Source organism: Salmo salar, chromosome ssa15 (genome assembly GCF_905237065.1).
Source record: "Salmo salar chromosome ssa15, Ssal_v3.1, whole genome shotgun sequence".
NCBI lineage: Eukaryota > Metazoa > Chordata > Actinopteri > Salmoniformes > Salmonidae > Salmo > Salmo salar.
Window position 1 is genome coordinate 53684259 of NC_059456.1, and position 26474 is coordinate 53710732.

Genomic DNA, 26474 nt, shown 5'->3' on the forward strand with positions numbered 1-26474 from the left:
GCCTTAATTTCAACCATACTGGTCTGTGTCAGGTAGAGTCTTCATCAAAGCTGAGCAGACAACCTCTCTGTCCAGTCTCTGCCATCTCTGTCTTCATTGAGCTAGTAGTAATGCAACACCATTTCAACCGAGCTGAGCTGAACAGACAGTGTGCCATGGACACAGGCTGTGTCCAATCAGAACCTGGTGATCTGTGACTGCTGACACAATGAACTGTTCGTGAGGGCATTATCTAGTCTTTACTGACCATGGTGTGTGTGTGTGTGTGTGTGTGTGTGTGAGCACTAGAGTACTACTGTAGCAGTCAGACCATTCACATACCACAGGGGAGACGTCGTTCTTTTTTAATATATTTATTCTTTCCATTATTTTGGGGGGGAATCTTTTGTTCCCCACTCTATAGTCAACTAATTCAACAAATATGGCACTTTACAAAACAAAAGCAGTTCCTACATTCTCATAGATCATATAATGTTATGATGGGGGAGATGGCCTTCTGTCCAACACAGGGAAAGGGAAAAATGGGGATACCTAGTCAGTTATACAACTGAATGCATTGAACTGTCTTCCGCCAGGAGGGAAGTGCACGGCCGTGTGTGTATGTACGTGTATACTGACAGCTGTCCCTAAGCTGATCCTTGATCAGGTTTAACGGCTCTCTCCAAGGTCAGAGACCCGACGAGCCGTGGGATTGGGTAGGAGTGACGGCTGCAGCAGCCAATCAGATCCATCGCCTCCGCTGCCAATCAACACCCTGCCACAGCTGATTTGGCGAGAGCTCTCGACGGGGGGGGAGGGGCAACGTCAGGTTTAGAGCGGACGCCTTCTGCTAGTGCTGTTGAATCCCCCATGCACTGACAGAAACCTTTCCTTCCTATCTGCTTCATTCCCCACCCCTGTATTAATGGCCTTGTTCAACACTCGCAAGGCTAGCTACGCTTTATTAGTGTCACGCACGCAGTGCTATGTAACGCCCCACATGTAGAAGTGTGTATAGCGAGTCACACTCCCTGTCATACAAGCATGCAAACACACACGCACGCACGAACGCACGCACGCACGCACGCACGCACGCACGCACACACACACACACACACACACACACACACACAGTCAATCGTAATCAAGAGACAGTCACCACAGGCGCAGGTTTATGAACACATATACTGTAGGCTACACAGCTTAAGAAATTCAACAACAGTTTTCATCATTGACTAAAGCCTCACTTCACAACAGACAAAACACCAACGGTACAAAGATAACAAAGTGTTTGTCAAGGCTGTTCTATTAGAGCTACTACCGTTTCTCAATGCACTACACAACGACACCGAACGGACAGAGGGCGGAAAGGAGGAGAAATGTCAGCCTTACCCGTAATCATCCAACGAGTACATGGCCTCGGAGAGAAGGAGAGGAGAGGCGATTCTTAATGAGATGCAAGGAGGGAGGAGAGGATGGAGGGGAGGAAGAGGGGATACAAATCTGACAACGGTCAAGGAGGCCCAATGCCGCTCCTCTCACCCCGATTCCTGACATATACACACAGATAGAGACAGAGAGAGAGAGAGAGAGAGAGAGAGAGAGAGAGAGAGAGAGAGAGAGACAGACAGACAGACAGACAGAGAGACAGAGAGAGAGAGACAGTGACAGAGAGAGAGAGAAAGAGAGAGAGAGAGAGAGAGACAGACAGACAGGCAGACAGAGAGAGACAGAGAGAGAGACAGTGACAGAGAGAGAAAGAGAGCGAGAGAGAGAGCGAAAGAGAGAGGAAGAGAGAGAGAGAGAGAGCGAAAGAGAGAGAGAGAAAGAGAGAGACAGAGATAGAGAGAGAGGAAGGAAGTAAAGGAGAGGGAGTATAAAGATCTGTGACGTCCCCTGTCTTCTTGGGTAACTCACACATGCTCATCCTCTCATGGGATTGAACGGTCGTGGTACACACACACACTCTCTCTGACACAAATGCACACATAGGCCTACAGTAGAGGATGAATCACACAAGCTGATCTTTTTAATTACCACACACACTGCAGGGAGCTGGCAGATGGGATATAGGGAAAGCGTGTGTGTTTGTGTCTGTTTGTGTGTGTGAGAGAGAGACAGAGACAGAGAGAAAGGGGGGGGGGGGTAGAGTAAAAGGGGGCTCATTTTCTCTCATTCACTAAGACTTGATTACCTCTGACTCTTCTCTGTGGATTATTCTGACACAATACACTGCAAATGTACAATGCGCTTTTACGATCAGAGTGACAAGTTACAACGTATAATTGTAGCAAACAGAGCTAGCAGTGGAGAGATAAAAATGGCTGCATTGGACCTTTAAAGTCGCTATGCTGCATCAGTTGGGCTTTCTTTAAAAAAATTGCTAGGTAGGGAATTAAGTAATAAGGGGGTGTGGTATATGGCCAATGTATCACGGCTAAGGGCTGTTCTTACGCACGACGCAACGCAGAGTGCCTGGATACAGCCCTTAGCCGTGGTACATTGGCCATATACCACAAACCCCAGAGGTGCCTTATTGCTATTATAAACTGGTTACCAACGTAATTAGAGCAGTAAAAATAAATGTTTTGTCATACACGTGCTATGTGGTCTCATATACCACGGCTTTCAGCCAATCAGCATTCAGGGCTCAAACCACCCTGTTTATAATTAACGTTAGCTAATTAGCTAGTTAGCTAATGTTTAAGATAAGAGTGCAAGACCGTGAGAGCCCAAACCGATCCAAATGAAGCATGCATAACCGATTCAAACTTTACAAATCGCCAGTTCACTAACGTTTTTTACTCATATCCATTTTTTCGGCCTTCTTCTGAAAATACCTCTAATCTGTTGCGACTGAATTGGTGCGTTCTCTCCTGACTCTCCTGACTGACATTGACCTACAAGTCAGATAACAACTGTGTGCACAGTGCGGAAGACGCAGATTCTCACGCCAACGAGAGGTAGGCCTAGTGATGGGAAGTTATGCTCTTTTTACTGACTGATCTTTTGGACTCGTTCAGTCAAAAGAACGAATCTTTCGACTAATTTTGTTCATTTAAGCCAGTAATTCCCTGAGCACGCAGGAACCCCTACCGGCGAACAATGAACTGAAAATGTGAAATAGTCATGATTCTACAAGCCTCTTGTTCACATGTCGTTCGCCATAGGGGCTTCTTGGAGCTGTCATTTGTGACCGAGACTTGTAAACGTGTGCTTTAAACAACTTACATTTGTTGATTGCTAGGCAAACAAATACGATTATTTCTTGATACATTTGAAACAAGGTCTAGCAGGAGCCGCAACCGGACTAGATTGTGAACGACTGTTGGCGGAATTCATTGCTTGACTGCCGTGTGGGTGATCAACACAATATCGTTCGCCGAACTGCAGCTCCCCCCCCAAACGATCGTTCTTGAGTTCGAGTTTCTTGTTTTGGTTCTACAAAGCTGTGTCCATCATAACATTCAATAATTAATTCATTGCGTTCATTCTTGCAGAATGTGATCAATTATCAGTTCTAAATTCAGCAGGCTATCATATGAAATAGACTTTTAGAAGTGCCATCTTTCTTTTATTATTTTGGTGTGCTTTAGTACGGTTCTCACTGCACAAGCACCTTTTCCCCCATTCTATCGATAAAATAATTATTTTAAGTCACACAAAAGTTTTACTGTACGTGAAGTTTCAATAAGTTTAAATAATAACATTTGTTATTACAAAATGTGTAATGTGATAGGTATTTTAACATGACACATTTTTTTACACAAAAAAAAACATTTTTAGATTTTATCAGTCATTTTTCTGAAATTTCACCTTTATTTTACCAGGTAGGCAAGTTGAGAACAAGTTCTCATTTACAATTGCGACCTGGCCAAGATAAAGCAAAGCAGTTTGACACATACAACAACACAGAGTTACACATGGAGTAAAACAAACATACAGTCAATAATACAGTAGAAAAGTAAGTCTATATACAATGTGAGCAAATGAGGTGAGATAAGGGGGGTAAAGGCAAAAAAGGCCATGGTGGCAAAGTAAATACAATATAGCAAGTAAAACACTGGAAAGGTAGATTTGCAGTGGAAGAAAGTGCAAAGTAGAAATAGAAATAATAGGGTGCAAAGGAGCAAAATAAATAAATAAATACAGTAGGGGAAGAGGTAGTTGTATGGGCTAAATTATAGATGGGCTATGTACAGGTGCAGTGAGCTGCTCTGACAGCTGGTGCTTAAAGCTAGTGAGGGAGATAAGTGTTTCCAGTTTCAGAGATTTTTGTAGTTCGTTCCAGTCATTGGCAGCAGAGAACTGGAAGGAAGGGAAATGAAGGGGATGATGACGCAATCTTTGCAAGAGGGAGTGTAATCTAATTTTATTGGTCCTCAACTCATGGCTCAGACACTTCATACAGGATAAATGGAGTTAGCCCATTGGGTTAGCCTGCCCTGGAGAAGGTTAGTTCTGAAGGATTCATTGACATAGAAATGTCCCTGGCTACAAAGTGAGCCACTTTCGTGGTACCGGTTATTCCGAGTTGAACTCAGAGTTGACCAAAGTTACCTCGCTAACTCCTCAAACCTGATTTGTAGTATAGAGCTCAGCGGTCCGTGGTTGTTGTCAGCTCGAACGTTGTCATTAAAACCTTGATTGATTGGTTGACAAGATGAACTCCGCTCATTGATCAACCATGCGCAGCGGTCACTCAAGACTTCAGCTAATTTATCTGCTTGCGTTTTTGCAGCCCGTCACCCTACCCCCATTGAGTCTATGAGACCGTTACTTCCCGCGGCCTGTCTGTAAACAAATTTAATCCTGCTGTAGGACTCGTTGCGGCCAGCACAAGCAGGTCAAACAAACGACTAAAACAAAAAACAAAAACAAATCATGGCTCTCGAGTCAGTAAAAAGACTCGTTCAAAAAGAAAGAACCGTTTGCGAACTGCTCATCACTAAGCCTGGCCTACCCTATTCTAATATTCGTAGGCTACATCTGCGTGGCACCATCAGCATTCAGATGTTTGTAAAACAGCTTTTGCGACATTAAATCATAGACTTTATTAATTGAGGGACAACCAATGTAACTTGCTTGGTCATTGTTACCAAATGCGCTGTAGAAAATAAATCCCCCCCCCTAATCTGATAGTAGTAGATTATGCGTCTGCCCTATGGCTCAGCTCACATCAAATCAAATCAAATTGTTTTGGTCACACACACATGGTTAGCAGATGTTATTGCGAGTGTAGCAAAATGTACATACTAAATGGCAAAGCAAAAACTGTTTTTTTTAAAGACTCTTTACACAGTACTTTGTTTAAGCACATTTGGCAGCGATTACAGCCTCGAGACTTCTTGGGTATGACACTACAAGCTTGGCACACCTGTATTTGGGGAATTTCTCCCATTCTTCTCTGCAGATACTCTCGAGCTCTGTCAGGTTGGATGGGGAGCGTCGCTGCACAGCTATTTTCAGGTCTCTCCAGAGATGTTAGATCGGGTTCAAGTCTGGGCTCTGGCTGGGCCACTCAAGGACATTCAGAGACTTGTCCCGAAGAAACTCCTGCGTTGTCTTGGCTGTGTGCTTAGGGTCATTGTCCTGTTGGAAGGTGAACATTCGCCCCAGTCTGAGGTCCTGGAGCAGGTTTTCATCAAGGATCTCTCTGTACTTTGCTCCGTTCATCTTTCCCTCGACCCTGACTAGTCTCCCAGTCCCTGCCGCTGAAAAACATGATGCTGCCACCATCATGCTTCACTGTAGAGATCTTGCCAGGTTTCTTCCAGATGTGACGCTTGGCATTCAGGCCAAAGAGTTCTATTTTGGTGTCATCAGACCAGAGAATCTTGTTTCTCATGGTCTGAGAGTCCTTTAGATGCCTTTTGGCAAACTCCAACTGGGCTGTCATGTGCCTTTTACTGAGGAGTGGATTCCATCTGGCCACTCTACCATAAAGGCCTGATTGGTTGAGTGCTGCAGAGATGTTTGTCCTTCTGGAATATTTCCACATCTCCACAGAGGAACTTTGGAGCCCTATCAGAGTGACCATTCGGTTCTTGGTCACCTCCCTGACCATGGCCCTCTCCCCCGATTGCTCAGTTTGGCCGGCGGACATTCAATGCTGCAAAAAAATGTTGGTACCCTTCCCCAGATCTGTGCCTCGACACAATCCTGTCTCGGAGCTCTATGGACAATTCCTTCAACCTAATGGCTTGGTTTTTGCTCTGACATGCACTGTCAACTGTGGGACCTTATATAGACAGGTGTGTGCATTTCCAAACTGTTTATGCTTTTTCATTATAGGGTATTGTGTGAAGGTGTCTGAATACTTACCGAATGCACTGTAGGTCCAGGCCACTAGTTCAACTAGCTCTTACAGTCTCACGTCAAAAATAGACGTTCATCCGTTTTTCATCCATGCATTATTTCGGACATCTTAAGATTAGGTATTAACTCTGAATGGTTAAGGTAAGGGTTAAGGTTTGGGATATGCTTAAAACAAAAATCGCTAAAAATACTTCCTATCGCTGGATTTGAACATGCAACCTTTGGCACCAGAAACACATGCTTAACCATCCGCCATCCCCGTCAACAGCACCCTAGCAAAACCCCAAACCTACTTGAAGGTAACAGCGCTCACTGTTGCACCTAGTGGCCGATTTCCACATCGTCTCCAGACGTCCCCTGACATGGATGGACGTCGAATACCGACTTGTATCACAGGGTGACCTGGCTGAGTTTCAAGGTATCTTTAACCTCAATGTATGATTCAAATCTTGATTGGCAAACAAAGATTTTTGCAATTATTCCCATCTCTCTCTCTACTGTCTCTAGTAGCCTACTCTCTCTCTGGTGCACAGAGTAGTAGGGGCTGCCATGGAACTAGAATGACAGTAAATTGAATTATATCGGGTGGTCACCCCTAGCCCAGCAGAACCAGCACACATATGGGTCACACGCCACCAACAACACACGCCAACACACATCAACCCAAATCAATACGCATCGAGCCAGATCGATGGCCACACGCTTTCAGTGCTTAATGAAATGTCCTAATTCACTCACTAGGAGATTTAAGTGCATCTCGACACTATATGACCAAAAGTATGTGGACACCTGCTCATCGAACATCTCATTCCAAAATCATGGGCATTAATATGGAGTTGGTCCCCCCTTTGCTGCTATAACAGCCTCCACTCTTCTGGGAAGACTTTCCACTAGATGTTGGAACATTGCTACGGGGACTTGCTTCCATTCTGCCACAAGAGCTTTAGTGAGATCAGGCACTGATGTTGGGCAATTAGGCCTGGCTCGCAGTCGGCGTTCCAATTCATCCCAAAGGTGTTCGATGGGGTTGAGGTCAGGGTTCTGTGCAGGCCATTCAAGTTCTTCCACACCGATCTCGACAAACCATTTCTGTATGGACCTCGCTTTATGCATGGTGGAATTGTCATGCTGAAACAGGAAAGGGCCTTCCCCAAACTATTGCCACAATGTTGGAAGCACAGAATCGTCTAGAATTAAGATTTCCCTTCACTGGAACTAAGGGACCTAGCCCGAACCATGAAAAACAGCCCCAGACCATTATTCCTCCTCCACCAAACTTAACAGTTGGCACTATGCATTCAGGCAGGTAACGTTCTCCTGGCATCTGTCAAATCCAGATTCGTCCGTCAGACTGCCAGATGGCGAAGCGTGATTCATCACTCCAGAGAACGCTTTTCCAGGATAGAAAACAGCACTTGAATCAGACTGTTGTTTCAGGGATACTATGGTTGGTGCATGTGAGTTTGTGTCTTAATGTTTTTTATATGTTTTATCATGTGTTGGTCATTGTTGCGTGTCCTGTCATTGTAAATCATTGATGATGCATGCTGTGATAAAACAATTTCCTAAATAGGGATTAATAAACTAATACTCTACTCTACTCTCACTGTTCGGCGGTCCCGTTCTGTGAGCTTGTGTGGCCTACCACTTTGCGGCTGAGCTGTTGTTGCTCCTAGACATTTCCACTTCACAATAACAGCACTTTCAGTTGACAGCTCTAGCAGGACAGAAATTTGACAAACTGACTTGTTGGAAAGGTGGCATCCTATGATGGTGCAACGTTGAAAGTCACTGAGCTCTTCAGTAAGGCCATTATACTGCCAATGTTTGTCTATGGAGATCGAATGGCCGAGTGCTCAATTTTCTACACCTGTCAGCAACGGTTGTGGCTGAAATAGCCAAATCCACAAATTTTAAGGGCTTTCCACATACTTTTGTATATATAGTCTAGAAATAAACTACAGCTAGCCAGAAGTGTTATGCTATGAATGGGACCTGCTGGAGAAAAATAAATGGCCTAAACTTCTGTTTTACAGTATATGTACAGCATACTGACACCAGCTCCACTTCCTCCAATCTGGTTCTTCTAAACTCCTTCAGTGTTACCAGCAGACATGACGAATGTGTCTCTCTGCTCGTTAGTCCCTTGTTAGTGGTCGGTTTACTGTCTCCTCATTAAAGGTTTTAACTGAGCAGTGTCAGAGCAGCAAATTAACACGAGATCACACTGCTGCTGGATGATCACAGTCCCAGTACAGACAATCAATCAACAATTAACAGGAGACAGTAATATCATCACACAGAGAAAGAGAGAGGGGGGGACTCCATTTTCGTAGCAATGAGAGAGTACTATCTGATGTATTGTCTCTATTGGTGTGACTTTGTGGAGCTCATGAAATGCTGAAAAAAGAGTGACAAATCAACTTGAAACATGAATTTGAACACACAGGAAACCAAATAAAACAGAACGAGACACACACGTACACACACACAAACACATCATGCCATGCGAACAGGCTTAAACCGTGCTTACTGTCAACAATCAAACATATGTCCCCCAAACATCCACTCACACACATCCTGAGAGACCCCAATGTGGGAATCGTTTGGGGATTAAAAAAGACACTTCTAATCTAATCCAGATCGCAGCAGTAGTAGAAGACTGCAGGACAACTGGCAGCCCTACGATTTCCCGCAGGATGCACACTAACCAACCTGCTACTGACTGACAGACCGCTGGAAACTCTCACTGTTCACCTGCTAATACACTTAACTACCCTGAATGGCAAATAGATTTAGTGATTGCATTTAATCCAGACCCTCACAGCCGAAATACACTTAATACTACTCTAACTGATCACCTGCTAATAGGATTAACGTGTAATAAGATGACTGGGGCACACACTGTAAAGGGGTTACTGGGAGTTTAACAGTAGCTTACAGGCAGCTAGTGGTAAGTAAAATTCTGTATTTCATATTACAGTTCACCTACTGTAATATAAATATGGTAATACAAAATACGGTATCAAAACAACTACTGTTTAATGACACACAGTACAATACCGTAAAATTGACTTTCCATGAAAACTTTCTATTCAAACGGACAAATTAACTTTCCATTCTCGGGAACATGATGGTGTTCTCCGTTTTGCTCTACGACCCCCACAAGTGTCATGGGACTTGTCTGACACACCTACTCATTCAAGGTTTTTTTTCAGTTTTTACTATTTTCTACATTGTAGAATAATAGTGAAGACATGAAAACTATGAAACAACACATATGGAATCATGTAGTAACCAAAGAAGTGTTAAACAAAATTGACAAATTTGAGATTCTTCAAAGTAGCCACCTGCTTTGCACACTCTTGGAATTCTCTCAACCAGCTTCATGAGGTAGTCACCTGGAGTGCATTTCAAATAACAGGGGTGCCTTGTTAAATGTTAATTTGTGGAATTTCTTTACTTCTTAATGTGTTTGAGCCAATCAGTTGTGTTGTGACAAGGTAGGGATGGTATACAGAAGATAGTATGGACTTGATCCAAATAGGGCTATGTCAAGAACAGTGTCAAGAACAAATAAGCAAAGAAAAATGACAGTCTATCATGACTTTAAGACATGAAGGTCAGTCAATACTGACAATTTCAAGAACCTTTAAAGTTTCTTCAAGTGCAGTCACAAAAACCATCAAGCGCTATGATGAAACTGGCTCTCATGAGGACCGCCACAGGTAAGGAAGACCCAGAGTTAGGATAAGTTCTAAGTTCATTAGAGTTCACAGCCCCAGAAATTGTAGCCCAAATAAATTCTTCACAGAGTTCAAGTAACAGACACATCTCGCCTCCCTCTAAAAACCCATTTGAGAAGGTCAGAGGGGAAGGACCTTGTACCTTCTCCAATACAGTTGCCATACAATATACATGGAAACCACTACTAAAGGACACCAATAATAAGAAGTGACTTGCTTGGGCCAAGAAACACGAGCAATGGACATTGGACCGGTGATCTCTGCATTGTGTGGTTCCCACCGTGAAGCATGGAGGAGGTGGTGTAATGGTGTGGGGATGCTTTGCTGGTGACACTCTGTGATTTATTTAGAATTCAAAGCACCCTTAACCAGCATGGCTACCACAGCATTCTGCAATGATATACCATCCTATCTGGTTTGCACTTAGTGGGACTATCATTTGTTTTTCAACAGGACAATGACCCAACACACCTCCAGGCTGTGTAAGAGCTATTTGATCAAGAAGGAGAGTGATGGAGTGTTGCATCAGATGACTTGGCCTCCACAATCACCCGACCTCAACCCAATTGAGATGGTTTGAGATGAGTTGGACATCAGAGTGAAGGAAAAGCAGCCAACAAGTGCTCAGCATATGTGGGAACTCCTTCAAGACTGTTGGAAAAGCATTCCAGGTGAAGCTGGTTGAGGAAATGCCAAGAGGGTACAAAGCTGTCATCAAGGCAAAGGGTGGCTACTTTGAGGAATCTAAAATCTAAAATATATTTTGATTTGTTTAACACTTTTTTTTATTCCATATATGCTATTTCATAGTTTTGATGTCTTCATATTATTCTACAATGTAGAAAATAGTAAAAATAAAGAAAAACCCTTGAACGAGTAGGTGTGTCCAAAATTTTGACTGGTACTGTATTTCTTTTAATATACCTAAAGGGGTCCTAAAATTCGAAATCAAAAATATCCGTAGTATGACCATCTTAAAAAAATCCATATGTCCGTTTAGACCCACCCCCATTCACTATGTTAATGAGCCAGAAACAACAATATATGTTCAATTAAGCAAAACCCCATTCACTGGGGGTTAGTCTGATCAAATAGAAAACTCCATCAGCGATTTGAAATTCATCATTAACGTGACTAAATACAGGTCACTGTGTGTGAACCAACAGTGAAAACAGCTTTTAGTCCAGTGTAGGCTGACTCTGCATGGAAACAGAGTCTGCATTCCAAATCACACCCTATTACCTATTTACCCATATATAGGGAATAGGGTGCCATTTGGGATGATATGGGCCATGGGCAAAAGTTGTACACTCGGTTATACAGGGTGGTATTGGGATGCAACCAGTGAAGTTCTGAGTCTGTAACCTTGACTAATGTATGCTTGACCTTTAGAGATGACTTCATCTGGTTAAAAAATCAATGGTCACTAGGTCACTGTCGGAGAGACCAACAATCACTTACAGGTCTACACACAGCATGGAGGCTCACAGTACACAGACACGGGCACAATCAACCAAGAATGTACATGAAAGCAAAACACACAAACAAACACACAAACAAACACATATACACACACTCACGCACGCACACACGCACACACACACGCACACGCACACACACACACACGCACACACACACACACGTGCACACACACACACGCACGCACGCACGCACACACACACACACACACACACACACACACACACACACACACACTACTAAACCAATACAAATGAATGGTTGAACCACAGTCAACGATGCCACCTACAGTACAGCTCTATAACCGTATACATGAACATCTTTTAATCCCCAGACAGACATTATATAACCACTGTAGTCAGTCAGTTGGGGTTAGCTTAGGTTAGCGTGGGGCACAGTAAGGGTTAGAGCATACAGAAACAGTTGATGAAACGTGTCTTAGGTAGGGTTCAGTATATGAGTACCCCCAACACTACAGTTTCTTTGTAGCCCTGGACAAACACACCTCATTCAACTCATTGAGGGCTTGATGATTAGTTGACAAGTTGAATCAGGTGTGCTTGTCTGGGGTAACAATAAATATGGGTACTGCTGGGGATACTGGAGGACCAGGGTTGGGAAACACTGGTACATGGCATGCTCTCTAGGCCAGGGTGGCAGGGAAGGGGAGAGGGTAAAGGAGAGATAGGAGACAGCATGGAGAATCAGAGAGGAGGCAGGGATGGGAAAAAGAGGAGGCGATGGGGATGAGGGAGTATGGACTGTATAGACAATGGAGGACGGGGAAGAGTAAGCTGGAGGTTTGGGTGAAAAAAAAGGGAGACAGCAGAAAAGGTGGGGAGGGGGCAGGGAATACTGCCCTGTGGGCATAAAGGGTACTGGCTGACCGTGGGCACTTTTGGCACATTCCCACTCTGACCTTGGGAGATGCAGCCTATAAACACGTTGTACGTATGCACATACACACACAGAGAGAGAGAGAGAGAGAGAGAGAGAGAGAGAGAGAGAGAGAGAGAGAGAGAGAGAGAGATTGGTCACACAAACACTGCCAATGACAATTAGCCTCAACCTGGGGTTTCTCTGCCTGCAGCAGACCTGTGCCAAAGGCTGGCAGTCACCACAGAGCGACAGTAAAGGCTTCTTGGATTGGTCTCGGTTCAGCGTAGCACTATAGTAAGTTCTGATTGGGTGGATGATCTGATCGGCCCCACCTCCACCAGATTGTCCAGGAAGAACTGTCCCTATTGGTTAGGGTGGTTGTGCTCGCCCATGAAGTGTGAGGTGTGAGATTCGATAGAACAACTGGGTTCTGGGTATGGCTCAGTGAGATTGAAGGGGGAATAGTGTAAATGCTTTTGAAACAGTGGGAGGTGCTGGTCATGAAACAGAGAAGACAATCAATACTCAATACTATCAATACAATTGTAACAGTTTTGCTTCCGTCCCTCTCCTCGCCCCTACCTGGGCTCAAACCAGGGACCCTCTGTACACCTCAACAACTGCCTCCCACGAAGCATCGTTACCCATCACTCCACAAAAGCCGCGGCCCTTGCAGAGCAAGGGAAACAACTACCTCAAGGTCTCAGAGCGAGTGACGTCACCGATTGAAATGCTATTAGCGCTCACCACGCTAACTAGCTAGCCATCTGACATCGGTTACACCAGACACAAAGAGGGGAAAGCATTCCTTCCCTGTGTTGGAAGTAAACACTGATCACATACCAGTCAACCTGCGTCCGTGTGCGTTCATTTGTTTTAATTAACCCTTTTTAGATCAGGAAAATACCCTTGAGGTTAGAAGCCTCTGTGTGTGTGTGTGTGTGTGTGTGTGTGTTCACCTGAGCATGTTGCTGGACCTCTAGGCCTGATGTCTCAATTGTACCTGGTTGAGATATGGAGTTTTAGATACAGGCTTCGATGGATGGCCTGATTGAATTCAATTTGTAAGTTGTTTTTGGTCATGTGCAATCCAATGAGTTGATGTTGTGATTAGAAGAATGTGCCCTATAATCCATAAAAGCCCATAGAATCAGAATCATAGAATGGAAATTCCAATTCCATGCCATTCTAATTCCGGAACCATTTATATTCCAGATTGTTTTTGTTGTTGAATGGAATGAATTATATGTCTATGTTATGACCACCACTTATAACCATGTTACACATGAGGCACGTGTAGTGTGGTTTCTATGACAACAGATCCCTTCCCTCTGCAGACCACACCCTCGGTGACACATCACAGAGATGGGATGGGAGAACGAGCCGAGGACTGGAGACGTTTGCTTGTGTGTTTTATCAACGCTTTCTCTCCTGTCCATGAAATGATAGAAACCGTGCATGCCTTTGCTCGTTGCTGTTCGACACTGACCAGATTCATTCACCCCTGTTCACAGGGAGAATTCACAGCTACACTGTGCTGCCCCACCTCACAGGCCCAAATAGGCCTACAGTACAGGTAGCCTAGCCGCCGGTCATCCTAAAAACGCACATTTTATAATAAAAGCCTGGATATAATAACGGCATACATGTTGCCTCGACAGCACGAATAAAACGGTATACTATTAATTTGGGTATTTTCGTCTTATCCGACTACAGGCTTTCCCTTGGAATCCAATAAAATGCGCCCTTGAATCTCATCCAGCCGTGCAGCCGCAGCCTGTGTGTGTCGTTCATTGTGCGTTAATAACGCGGACGGTCTGAATCAAAAAGCAAGCGCATGCTTTTGCTTACCTCATCTTCCTCCCCTCTCCACGGTAGTGATAAACGAAGAACGACCTGTAGCCTATTGTCTTTATCCCTTTCCGGATGATTCTCTCAGTCCAGAATATAGGCGATGCGAATGTTCTAGGATTTATTATCTAGCTATTAATAATAGCCAAGGCTACGCCGATGGTACGAAGCCTGCCGGGATGTGCAGAGCAAGCAGATGCTGGAAAGGCGACAGCGTGGGGAAAATGCTACAAACGGATGCCACAGTTTTCAGTCTCTTTTATTTAAAGCGAATCTCTCTGTAGTCCCTTTCGAGGTGGTGCCGGTGTTCTCGGTGCCATCTTTCAGATCGCTACGGAGAGCTGTCCTGACGAGAGACTGGTCGGTCTGGCTGACAGCGGTTTCTGAGGTGCCATCTTCCCTTCCTCCAGCACTGGGAGCGTGGACGCGCGGGAGGGAGGGATAGGGGTAGAGAGAGAATATATATATATATATATATATATATATATATATATAGTATTTCCTGGATGTTAGCACCCTTGGCTCTATACATAGGCCTACATCTGTTTCAGCTACTGTAAGTAACAATTATACATTTTTTAAAAGATCCTATTTTGAAGTGTGACCACTAAGCCTGTGACTCTGTCAACACCACCAGGTAATAAGGTACCAGGTCTTGCACTTAATGAAATAGTAGGCCTCCATGATGATAGGAATTGGATTTCCCTGTCCTATCAATCCTTTTGAGCCCATGTCAGTTGTCTACACTACAGGTGTGATGGCCAGCTGTTTGCCTGTTCCTCTCTGACAGGTAGGCCTAAACAGATGGGGTTATAAGGTAAAAAGTCGAGTCCTTTAGTTGTGTAGGGTTTTGGGGCCAGGACACCTGACACCTGCATGCAGGCAAAGTGCAGGGCCAAGGATAACATCAATGGGACGATGACTGAATCAACTACCGTAAACTAGCATACCTAATTTAATGTTTTCACTGAGTGTTGGATGGCATAAATCTAGCATTCTGATCCTCGTGTATGCCTAGGCTTACAGTTTCTGTGAGTCGACGGCAGAGTTTCTGTGCCACTATGTATCTCCACAAGAGGGTGCTGCTAACACACACACACACACACACACACACACACACACACACACACACACACACACACACACACACACACACACACAGTAGAACTCAAAACACCATGGACATATCTTGTAATAATACTGTGAATTGTTATTACATTATTACATTGATATTATTACATAGACAGTAGTTGAAGCAGGTGATGACTGAAATGTTTAATGGCTGTCAACAGAGACAGACAAATACACTCATAAATCAAATAAGAGAATTCACTCATACATCCCCAAAGTCAGGGAGATTATTCATATTTTACTGAAGTAAAACTACAAAGCACACACACAAAATGGAGATATTAAAACGGAAAGAAACAGGAGAAAAAAAACACAGGCTTTCAGTTGACAGACAGAAATATGTAAGAATTTAAACAGAGGAAAAAGTTAAGAGGACTATGGTCACGGATGGTGCTAGGAAATGCAACAAAACAAACAAACTCACTATTCCCTTTACTGCTGGTGAAACAAAGCACCTCAAAAACCAAAACTTTGTAACTATCAGTCAATCTCAAACATTACTGAAGACAAGCTCTACTTCTAATTCCCTCACATTGCTAGAAACCCAAACATTTTTCAAACATCATGAAAACCGAGTTCGCTTACAGGCCTACTACACTTGTAACAGCTTGACGTAGAAGTTTCCCTTAACCACAGATCTAGAATCAGATTACCCTCCCTCAATCCTAACCTTAACCTTTAGGAGGATGAAACAATACCCTATTGCCTTAGTAACAGATTTGGAAGTACTGGCTTGGTGATTTGAGGGGGCTTTTGTAATTGGACATTTCCATAGAAGAATACGTATTCTGATTGGTGCTTTTCTGCAGGGGGAGGGTGAAGGCGGGGGGTGTTTTGCATGTCTCGCGCTTAGTTCGGTCTGAGGTGGGGGGGCCTCCTTTGGTCTGAGGAGGGGTGGGGGTTCTGGTGGGTCTAGAGTTGGGGACCGTGGGGGCTGATTTGGCCGCTTCAGAAGACCCAGTCCTTCTTGTTATGGGGTTCAGATAGATCTGCATAGTCACTAAGTGAAGAGGTGAAATGAGGGGTAAGGGTGAAGGCCAAGGGCGAGAGTAGGGGACAAAATTAAGTTTGTAGGTGTGAGCAGGTGGTAAGGGGTTGAAGTGTTGGGAGGTGTGAGGGAAAGGGTGGAGATGACAAGAAGAGAAGGGAGGATGTGTGTGGAGGAGGGGGAATGGGAGGGGATGAGAAGTCATGGTGAGACATGGTGAGAAAATGAGAGAGAAGGATAAAACAAGTGTTCAAATACAGTGCTTACTTGTACTTTAGAAACCAGAAGATGCATTTGTCAAAGATAAGGTTCTAGCTTTCAGCAGATATTACTTCATAAACTTGACAGACGTTGTCTTTTCTGAGATAGATAATGCATGGGATCAGTAACAGGCGGTGGAGTATGCAGGCATAGTATACTAAGCTAGACTAACATACCCTATAGATGGTTAAGAATGTTATTCCAGGAGGTTGGACTGAGGCCTACCTTTACAGTGAGTCACCTGCCTGGACCCTATGGACGAAACACAGAAGCAGGTCAGTCTATGTGGGAGGTATAGCATCCACTCTAACCATGTCACTCATACCATTTATCAATGGCATGTTACAGTAGGATCAATCTAACCAACAGTTGTTTCCCATTAATCTGGCCATTCCTCTCCCCAAGGTCCTGTTGTACAGCTCAGTGCTGCTCTCTGCCTGTGGGAAGAGCACACTACAGTAGAAATTTAAGCATTTTCTTACCTACACTGGCTGCAGGCTCCTTGGTTTTGCTGCAAGGAGAGAATGAGAAAGGAGAAATTAGGCTCCATCATACAAGCAGGGAAAGTATTGTCAATCTCACGCTCTAGTCTAGAACAAGGATGGACAACTCTTGTCCACGAGGGCTACAGTACTGGTGCTTTTAGTTGTTATACCAGGTTACCCAGACGCAGATATACGCCAGTATCTGATTGGGGGGAAAAAGCATGGAAATCAGCAGACCTTCAAGGACCAGAGTTGTAACTCCTGCTCTGGAGATCTATTTGAGCAAACGTAAGAGACGTATAGACTAGAACTGTACATTCAGAACACATTTAAACATCTCTTCCCTGTTAGGCCTACTGCCACAGACGTAGCTACCTTTCAGCTTTCTTACTGCCGGGGGCTGTGGACCCCGGGGGGCCAGGTCGGGGGCCAGGCCGAGCCGTTTTAGAGATACATGGACTCTCCTTCACACTGCCTACTGGACTCTTCACACCACTGAGGGAGAATGGAGGGGGGGGAATGTTAGAAAAAGTGAGAAAACTGAAAGTGTATGATCAATTTGTTGAACTGTATCTAGTGCTAGAGTTAGAGTAGAGGGATAGTAATCGTACTGTACCTCTCTGTGTTTGCAGGTGATGGTTAGTGATTGTGTACTGTACCTCTCTGTGTTTGCAGGTGATGGTTAGTGATTGTGTACTGTACCTCTCTGTGTTTGCAGGTGATGGTTAGTGATTGTGTACTGTACCTCTCTGTGTTTGCAGGTGATGGTTAGTGATTGTGTACTGTACCTCTCTGTGTTTGCAGGTGATGGTTAGTGATTGTGTACTGTACCTCTCTGTGTTTGCAGGTGATGGTTAGTGATTGTGTACTGTACCTCTCTGTGTTTGCAGGTGATGGTTAGTGATTGTGTACTGTACCTCTCTGTGTTTGCAGGTGATGGTTAGTGATTGTGTACTGTACCTCTCTGTGTTTGCAGGTGATGGTTAGTGATTGTGTACTGTACCTCTCTGTGTTTGCAGGTGATGGTTAGTGATTGTGTACTGTACCTCTCTGTGTTTGCAGGTGATGGTTAGTGATTGTGTACTGTACCTCTCTGTGTTTGCAGGTGATGGTTAGTGATTGTGTACTGTACCTCTCTGTGTTTGCAGGTGATGGTTAGTGATTGTGTACTGTACCTCTCTGTGTTTGCAGGTGATGGTTAGTGATTGTGTACTGTACCTCTCTGTGTTTGCAGGTGATGGTTAGTGATTGTGTACTGTACCTCTCTGTGTTTGCAGGTGATGGTTAGTGATTGTGTACTGTACCTCTCTGTGTTTGCAGGTGATGGTTAGTGATTGTGTACTGTACCTCTCTGTGTTTGCAGGTGATGGTTAGTGATTGTGTACTGTACCTCTCTGTATTTGCAGGTGATGTTTAGTGATTGTGTACTGTACCTCTCTGTGTTTGCAGGTGATGGTTAGTGATTGTGTACTGTACCTCTCTGTGTTTGCAGGTGATGGTTAGTGATTGTGTACTGTACCTCTTGGCTGATGCTGGTGGTAAGGGGCTGTAGTTCCGTGCGGTGGATGTAGAGGGCAGTGTGGAGGTTGTGTAACTCTTCTTCAAAGAGGCAGGGCTGTTCATTGATGGTCTGGATGGCAGGGCCAGAGACACAGGCCTAGCTGCTGTTGCATAGGGGAAATATGGGTGAGGAGGGTATAAGTGTAGGTTTCTGTGTGTGTGTGGGTGTGTGGGTGTGTGTGTGTGTGTCCCCTCTGACTTCAAAATGGCCCGAGTTGCTCCACTCCTCAAGAAACCAACACTCGACTCATCTGACGTCAAAAGCGCTAGACCTGTATCCCTTCTTTATTTTCTTTCTAAAAAACTGGAGCGTGCTGTTTCTTATCAACTTCCTCGTTGTCTCTCTCAGAACGATGTTCTTGACCCTAACCAGTCAGGCTTCAAGACAGGTCACTCAACAGAGACTGCTCTACTCTGTGTCACGGAGGCTCTCCACACTGCCAAAGCTGACTCTCTTTCCTCTGTTCTCATCCTCCTAGATCTATTCGCTGCCTTCGACACCGTGAACCATCAGATCCTCTCCACCCTCTCAGGGCTGGGCGTCTCAGGCTCTGCACACTCTTTGATTGCATCCTTCCTGGCAGGCCGCTCCTACCAGGTGACGTGGAGAGGATCTGTATCTGCACCACATACTCTCACTACTGGTGTCCCCCAGGACTCGGTTCTAGGCCCTGTCCTCTTCTCTCTATTCACCAAGTCACTCGGCTCCGTCGTATCCTCACATGGTCTCTCCTATCATTGCTATGTGAATGACACTCAACTACTTTTCTCATTCCCCCCTTATGACACCCAGGTGGCAACATGCATCTCTGCGTGCCTGGCAGATATCTCAACTTGGATGGCGACCCACCACCTCAAGCTCAACCTCGACAAGACGGAACTGTTCTTCTTCCAGGGGAAGGCCTGTCCGCTCAAAGACCAATCCATAATTTGCATTTATTGCATTTAATTGCATTTAAGTCATTTAGCAGACGCTCTTATCCAGAGCGACTTACAGTAGTGAATGCATACATTTCATACAATTTCATACATTTTTCTTTCTGTGCTGGTTGACAAATCCACAGTGTCCCCCTCCAAGAGTGCAAAGAACCCTGGTGTGACCCTGGACAACACCCTGTCGTTCTCTGTAAACATCAAAGCAGTGATCCACTCCTGCAGGTTCATGCTCTATAACATCCGTAGAGTATGACCCTACCTCACACAGGAAGCGGCGCAGGTCCTAATCCAGGCACTTGTCCTCTCCAGTCTGGACTACCGCATCTCGCTGTTGGCTGGGCTCCCCGCTTGTGCCATCAAACCCCTGAAACTTATCCAGAACGCTGCAGCCCGCCTGGTTTTCAACCTTCCCAAGTTCTCTCATGTCACCCCGCTCCTCCACACTCTCCCTTGGCTTCCAGCGGAAGCTCGCATCCACTACAAGACCATGGTACTTGCCTACGGAGCCGCAAGGGGAACTGCCCCTCCCTACCTTCAGGCTATGCTCAAACCCTACACCCCAACCTGAGCACTACTAGGGAGGGCAGCTCCCGCTCAGCCCAGTCCAAGCTCTTCTCTGTCCTGGTACCACAATGGTGGAACCAGCTTCCCCCTGAAGCAGACAGCAGAGTCCCTGTCCATCTTCCGAAAAACATCGTAACCCACTCCACCCCCCTTTCTAGCTCTGACTCTACTGATAGCTGTTATTAAGGAAAAATGTACTTTCTATGACTGTGATATGTGGTTGTCTCACCTAGCTATCTGTAGATGAATGCACCAACTGTAAGCCACTCTGGATAAGAGCGTCTGCTAAATTACTAAAATGTAAGTGTAAATGTGTGTGTGTGTGTGTGTGTAAACGTGTGTATGTGCTTGTGTTTGTGTACCTTTGCCAGCAGGTCCTTTCTTGGTGTTGGCGGCCTGGTGTTCCTCTGAGATGTTGAGTCTCTTGAGGACATCGGCCAGAGCCATCTTCAGCAGCTGAATCTCATCCTCCTGCATCTGCATCCTCTGCTCCAGGTACGTCAGGCGGTCCGCCACGTCCACGCCACTCGCAGCAGAGCTACGGTCATCTGGGGAGCACAACCATAGATTGTGTTAGCCCACTGAGCTAAAGCCACTGCTCCAGGTACGTCAGATGGTCCACTATATCCATCCCGCCTGCCACCAAGTTAAGGTAACAACATAGGTCATGGTAATTCTTTGAGCTAAAGCCATTTATACCTAACCAGCGCCACCAAAGGCACTGGCCATTGGGCAATGAAAGACCATGTTAGCAGCCACCCAAGAGTTTCTGATGGTTCCAGGTGAGCGATACAGACTCGTCAAACTGAAGTCTTCACACTTCGCACATCGCTCCCAAAATAACAGAAATGCTGTAGACATAGAAGCTGAAACAAACAACACACACGCCACAGACAACAGACAGGCATCTGCATCCCTCTGACAGATTCCACTCGCATAAAAACCAAGAGACCATTTTCTATAAATGACATCAATAGGAAGAACAATCCTAAGAAATGGCACCATTTTGTAAATAGATGTAAAATCATTTTTAAATGTAAGAGATCAAAAACTTGAACCATATGAGAGTAAGACCACAGAGATTAAATCGAAATACATTCGCTAATACAAAGACCAAGACAATAGACACCATCTGTGTGGTTTTAGTAGACGTAATCCCAATGAGATAGATGGTAATAAATGACTGGTGGAACAGTAAACAAACAAACAGAACAGAAGCTGTCATGTACCATTGGAAACTCTGTGGGGTGAGGAGTTGTCATAAAGATTCTTCACACTGGGTGACCCTTCCTCCGCTCCAGACCTCCTCCTCCTCCTCCTCTCTTTCACTGTCTGACAGACAATATCTTCTTCCTCCATTCGAGTGACCGTCGGCTCTCTCTCTCTCTCTCTCTCTTTCTTTATCTGCGTGTTCCACTGGCTAGTGTCTGCTCGGATCTCATCTCCACTGCTCCATCCACTGTTCCAGTTTCGTCACACACACAGTAGAACCCACACTGAGCTCTCCTCTTCTGTCCTCTCCCGTCAGCCTCGCACCAGGATGATAAAAAGTACAGCAGAGATCAATTCTCTTCCTCTCCTCTTTACCTCTAACGGAATCACATCCAGATCAGAAAGAGTAGAATCCCAGTGCAGATGGAGTCCATGGTGAGGTTATGAAATGTTGATATTATCTATCTCTCCTTTGTCCTCCTTTTTCACCCTTCCTCTCTCTCTCTCTGGGTGGTGTCTGCCAATGTAGGGCATGCTGATGTTTACAACATCGCTTAAAGCCTTGATCTGAGATTGTGTGTGTGTGTGTGCGTCCATGTGTGCATGTGTGTATGTGTGTGTGTAGGGGTTAGGGTTAGTGTTTGATCATGCTTATACACTCTTGCTATCCTCTCAAATTCAGCCTGAACAGTAGGGTTTGGAGTGTGTGTATGTTTGGTGTGTGTATATGTATGTGTGTGTTATACAGTAGCACAATGATAATCCCCCAGACTGAGCCTCTTTGGTACGAGTGACCCCACCCCCACCCTGATAAACTTTGTCAGAGAAAAAGAGAGATGGACAGAAAGAAAGATGGAGAGAGAGATAGAGGGTGTGATAGATGGAGAGTTAGAAAGAAAGAGAGAGAGAGAAGCGAAAGAGGGAGAGAGAAAGGGAGCGAAAGAGCGATATAAAGCAAGGAGCGAGAGAGAATAATCGATAACGCTCCTCTCCTCTCTCCTCACCCCAGTACAGGTTGCATGTCCTTGTGTTGTTCTCCTGTAAGCAGCTTGTCCAGTTCATCGATCAAATCAAATCAAATTTCATTGGTCACATACACATGTTCAGGAGATGTTATTGCGGGTGTAGCGAAATGCTTGTGCTTCTAGCTCCGACAGTGCAGTAATATCTAACAAATTACACAACACGTACCCAATACACACAAATCTAAGTAGGAATGTATTAAAACTATATACATGTGGAACGAGCGATGTCAGAGCGGAACGGACTAAGGTCCAGGTCTTTCCGGGTCTTCTATTTACAGTAGTACATGTCACTCTGACTGATGGTGGCTAAAGGTGAAACACGACCGGTGCTGACACACCAGTGACTGACACACCGGTGACTGACACACCGTGCCAGTACACAGGAGATCTCACAGGTGGCACCAGGTGCGTCTAAAGCAGTCTTCCCTAAATAGTGGGTCAAGAAGACCACAGATTGTAGTAGCTATTCTAATTATTTATCTACAGTAGCTATTATATGTCTATAGTAACTTCAGCTTGGGCACGCTATCTGACAGACGTACTAAACTGTGCCTCGGTTTTGCCAGAAAACTGGTGAAAACCAATTTCTAAGGCTGGTTACAGGTCATCATAGTAGGAACAAACACACTGGCCATCCCAGAAGTCTAACGGAGAGATACAAGAGATCACCAACACCTTATTTGAGCAGGCTCCTAAATTAAAATTGATTTTAGCACTTAAAAGTTGTTGTATTTATTTAAGTTTTTTTATTTTTACATTTTTTACAGTAAAGTCATTCAGTGTTTTTAATGAGAACTGTGAAGAGACCGGAAAATGATGCTGAAAGACCAATAAACTCAACTAATAAACTAAACTAATGGTCAGGAGGTAAGCCTCTCTATGTAGCCATACTGTAGATGCGTCCAGGCAGAGGCTGCTATACGTGTCTGTGTGACTTAGTGTTTCTGTTCCTGTCTTTGGCTGTGACATCAGGCCTGTGCCACCTCCAGAGACCCCATATGGGACCGGGATTAGAATAGCCCATAATCCCAGACCTGGAAAAGGGAATTAGTAGAACACAGCTCAATCTCTGCTGCTGCTGCATAGCCTACCCACACACGCATGCACACACGCTCACACGCAGGTTATACACACACATGCTCATGCTAATGGGATTATGTAGACTCACGCTACACAACGTAGCAACAACCCTAAAACAAACATTTAGAAAACAGAACCAAACTCTAGGCCTATAGCAGTGATGGTGATGGAGAGAGAAGTCATCTGGGATTCTCCTCTCCCAGATGGTGTGGTTTGTGAATGGCAGAGTGATCAGATGTCTATTCATAACCCTGCTGCATACCCACACATACCCCTCCTGTTATTAATCCACTGACACCAATACTCCCAAGTGTGCAAAGCTTTGCCAAAATATAATTATACAATTTTAACAAATTCAAAGACCCCCCCCCCCCCCAAGCCTGTCCTTCTGTTAGTTTACCTATGCGAATTGTACCCCACCTCTCCAACTCTCCATTCCCCACACCCTTAGCCATCCCACACCTACAGTACCTATCATGAAGTCTGTGTCTGGAGCCAGCAGGGAGTCGTGGTGGTAGGTCTCCCTGAAAGAGGGCCTCCTAAGTCCCGTCTCCTCCATCCCCAACCCCTGGTCCACCAACTCCTCCATGGGACTGTCTTCCATCGACATCCCAGACGCCAGGCCTACCCGCCTCTGTGTGTGTGTGTGTGTGTATGTGTGGGGCTCCTACGAAAGGCTGAGGGTTACTCACTTTCCTCCTCCTCCTCCTCCGCCTACTCCTCCTCCACTGAGCTCATCAGTGACCTTCCCTAAACCGCTAAACCCTCCCTCCCCTCCTTTCCTCCCTCCCTCTCTCCATAGAGGAGTGTAGATGGGGCGTAGAGGGAGATGGGGGGATGATGATATCATTACGGAGAGATTAAAGGCCCTGGTAAGCCATCTCAAGCCCTCAGCCACGGATAACAGGACAGGGGAGGGAGGGAAGGAAGAAGATGGGGAGGAAGGTACAAGAGTGGATGGCAGGAAGGGAGAGAGAGAGGAGGGGAAAGGTGAGAGGGCACCTGGTCGCAGACAGGTTAACTGCAGCTTCCACCTAAGATGTGGGCAGGGGCTGCATTTGTGTCTCTATCTGGGTGTAAACAACACATTCTTAGAGCTACAGTGAGAATGGCTCACACACACTCTTCATGTTCCTCACCAAAGATGCATGGGATTTGTATTGGTACTAAACTGCCTAAACCAGAGCGCTTGCATCAGATTGCCAGCTGGTCTGGCTGCTGCAGCGAAGGCCTAATAGGGCTGATGAGCAACAGAAGATTAGGAAGGAAAACTTGATCAATTAAAAGCATGGACAATAAACTGGCCAAGGTAATTATAATTATGGGGATGGCAGCTCCGGATTAAGGTTGCCCAATGATCAAGGATCGGCTCCACCTAGGGTTGCAAAAATCCAGTAACTTTCCCAAGATTCCCAGGTTTTCCAGAAATGGATGGATGGAGGATTCCAGATTCCTGCTTATTCCGCGAATCTTCCAGCCGGGATTTCAGGAAAACTGGGGAATTTTGGGAAAGTTACCAGATTTTTGCAACACTAGCTCCAACACTCTCCAATCCTACCATTAATTATTACGGGGGAAACACTCAAACTGACTTTAGATGAGTGTTTAGGGATAACTCTATCCTACTATTCCAATGATCCAGGAATGGAAGAGTTCAACAACAGACGAAAGGGTATTAGGTACAGGAAGGGCCTCAACAATAAGAACTACAGTAAGCTTCTTCCTTTCTGTCTATTTTGCACTTACTATATTGCAAGCAGATGCTCTGCCAACCCAAGTGTTCTGCACTGTACATTATTACTAAGTGTTTGCACTGCTCACTGCTGATGTAGCGTAGCTAAGCTGGTTGTTCACTGCCTGCGGTTAGTTTGAGCTAGCGTTACCTTATGTAGTGGCATCACCTTCCTTAAGACCTGAGGTGCCGCTGGTAACTGTCCCTCTCACCCATAGAAGCCACCTAGCTTTTCCCGGTTTAATACCTACAGTACTGATGGGAGTGTGTATTGCTGGTGCCTCAGGCGGCTTACAGTACTGACTGGAGTGTGTATTCGCAAGGGACAGATTAAGGGCTGTTTTTTTTATTGTACAATATTAGGAGGCAATACAGTTGAAGTCGGAAGTTTACATACACTTAGGGTGGAGTCATTAAAACTTTTTTTTAAACCACGCCACAAATTTCTTGTTAACAAACTATAGTTTTGGCAAGTCGGTTAGGACATCTACTTTGTGCATGACAAGTCATTTTTCCAACAATTGTTTACAGATAGATTATTTCACTTATAATTCACTGTATGACAATTCCAGTGGGTCAGAAGTTTACATACACTAAGTTGACTGTGCCTTTAAACAGCTTGGAAAATTCCAGAAAATGATGCCATGGCTTTAGAAGCTTCTGATAGGCCAACTGACATCATTTGAGTCAATTGGAGGTGTGCCTGTGGATGTATTTCAAGGCCTACAGTTGAAGTCGGAAGTTTACATACACCTTAGCCAAATACATTTTTCACAATTCCTGACATTTAATCCAAGTAAAACTTCCCTGTCTTAGGTCAGTTAGGATCACCACTTTATTTTAAGAATGTGAAATGTCAGAATAATAATAGAATGATTTATTTCAGCTTTTATTTCTTTCATCACATTCCCAGTGGGTCAGAAGTTTACATACACTCAATTAGTATTTGGTAGCATTGCCTTTAAATTGTTTAACTTAGGTCAAATGTTTCGGGTAGCCTTCCACAAGCTTCCCACAATAAGTTGGGTGAATTTTGGCCCATTCCACCTGACAGAGCTGGTGTAACTGAGTCAGGTTTGTAGGCCTCCTTGCTCACACGCTTTTCAATTCTGCCCACAAATTGTATATTGGATTGAGGTCAGGGCTTTGTGATGGCCGCTCCAATGCCTTGACTTTGTTGTCCTTAAGCCATCTTGCCACAACTTTGGAAGTATGCTTGGGGTCATTGTCCATTTGGAAGACCCATTG

The 26474-nt window shown here is 44.9% G+C and overlaps 2 protein-coding genes across 6 annotated transcripts in view; both read right to left on the bottom strand.

Moving 5' to 3' along the window:
* The window catches only part of LOC106571568 (ena/VASP-like protein), a 65579-nt gene extending 50910 nt beyond the window's left edge, over positions 1-14669 (bottom strand). For both annotated transcript variants that reach the window (XM_045695864.1, XM_014144773.2), the window contains exon 1: positions 14253-14669. In XM_045695864.1, coding sequence (XP_045551820.1) covers positions 14253-14257 — 5 coding nt within the window. In that variant the 5' untranslated portion in view covers positions 14258-14669. The remainder of the gene's footprint in view (positions 1-14252) is intronic.
* Positions 14670-15512: 843 nt separating this feature from the next.
* LOC106571567 (echinoderm microtubule-associated protein-like 1) lies at positions 15513-24221 on the bottom strand. Of its 4 annotated transcripts, none has more exons than XM_014144765.2 (7): positions 23966-24221; positions 20540-20725; positions 18637-18778; positions 17493-17612; positions 17115-17143; positions 16858-16884; positions 15513-16383 (listed from the first exon to the last, which is right to left on the bottom strand). In XM_014144765.2, exons 1-7 carry the CDS (start codon positions 24102-24104, stop codon positions 16091-16093), a joined length of 936 nt encoding a protein of 311 aa, XP_014000240.1. In that variant the 5' UTR covers positions 24105-24221; the 3' UTR covers positions 15513-16090. The 4 variants fall into 4 exon arrangements, with proteins under 4 accessions (XP_014000240.1, XP_014000239.1, XP_014000241.1 ...); XM_014144764.2 differs by having other exon boundaries at positions 18637-18781; XM_014144766.2 differs by lacking the exon at positions 23966-24221 and adding an exon at positions 21407-22207 and having other exon boundaries at positions 18637-18781.
* Positions 24222-26474: the final 2253 nt, after the last annotated feature.

Coding starts and splice junctions, on each gene's coding strand:
- LOC106571567 (XM_014144764.2), bottom strand. CDS start 24,104: ATGTCGATGGAAGACAGTCCCATGGAGGAGTTGGTGGACCAGGGGTTG. Junction 17,144..17,492: donor GGCAGTAAGAAAGCTGAAAG/GTAGCTACGTCT, acceptor CTCTCCTTGCAG/CAAAACCAAGGAGCCTGCAG. Junction 16,384..16,857: donor GCAGGTGACTCACTGTAAAG/GTAGGCCTCAGT, acceptor CTCTTCACTTAG/TGACTATGCAGATCTATCTG.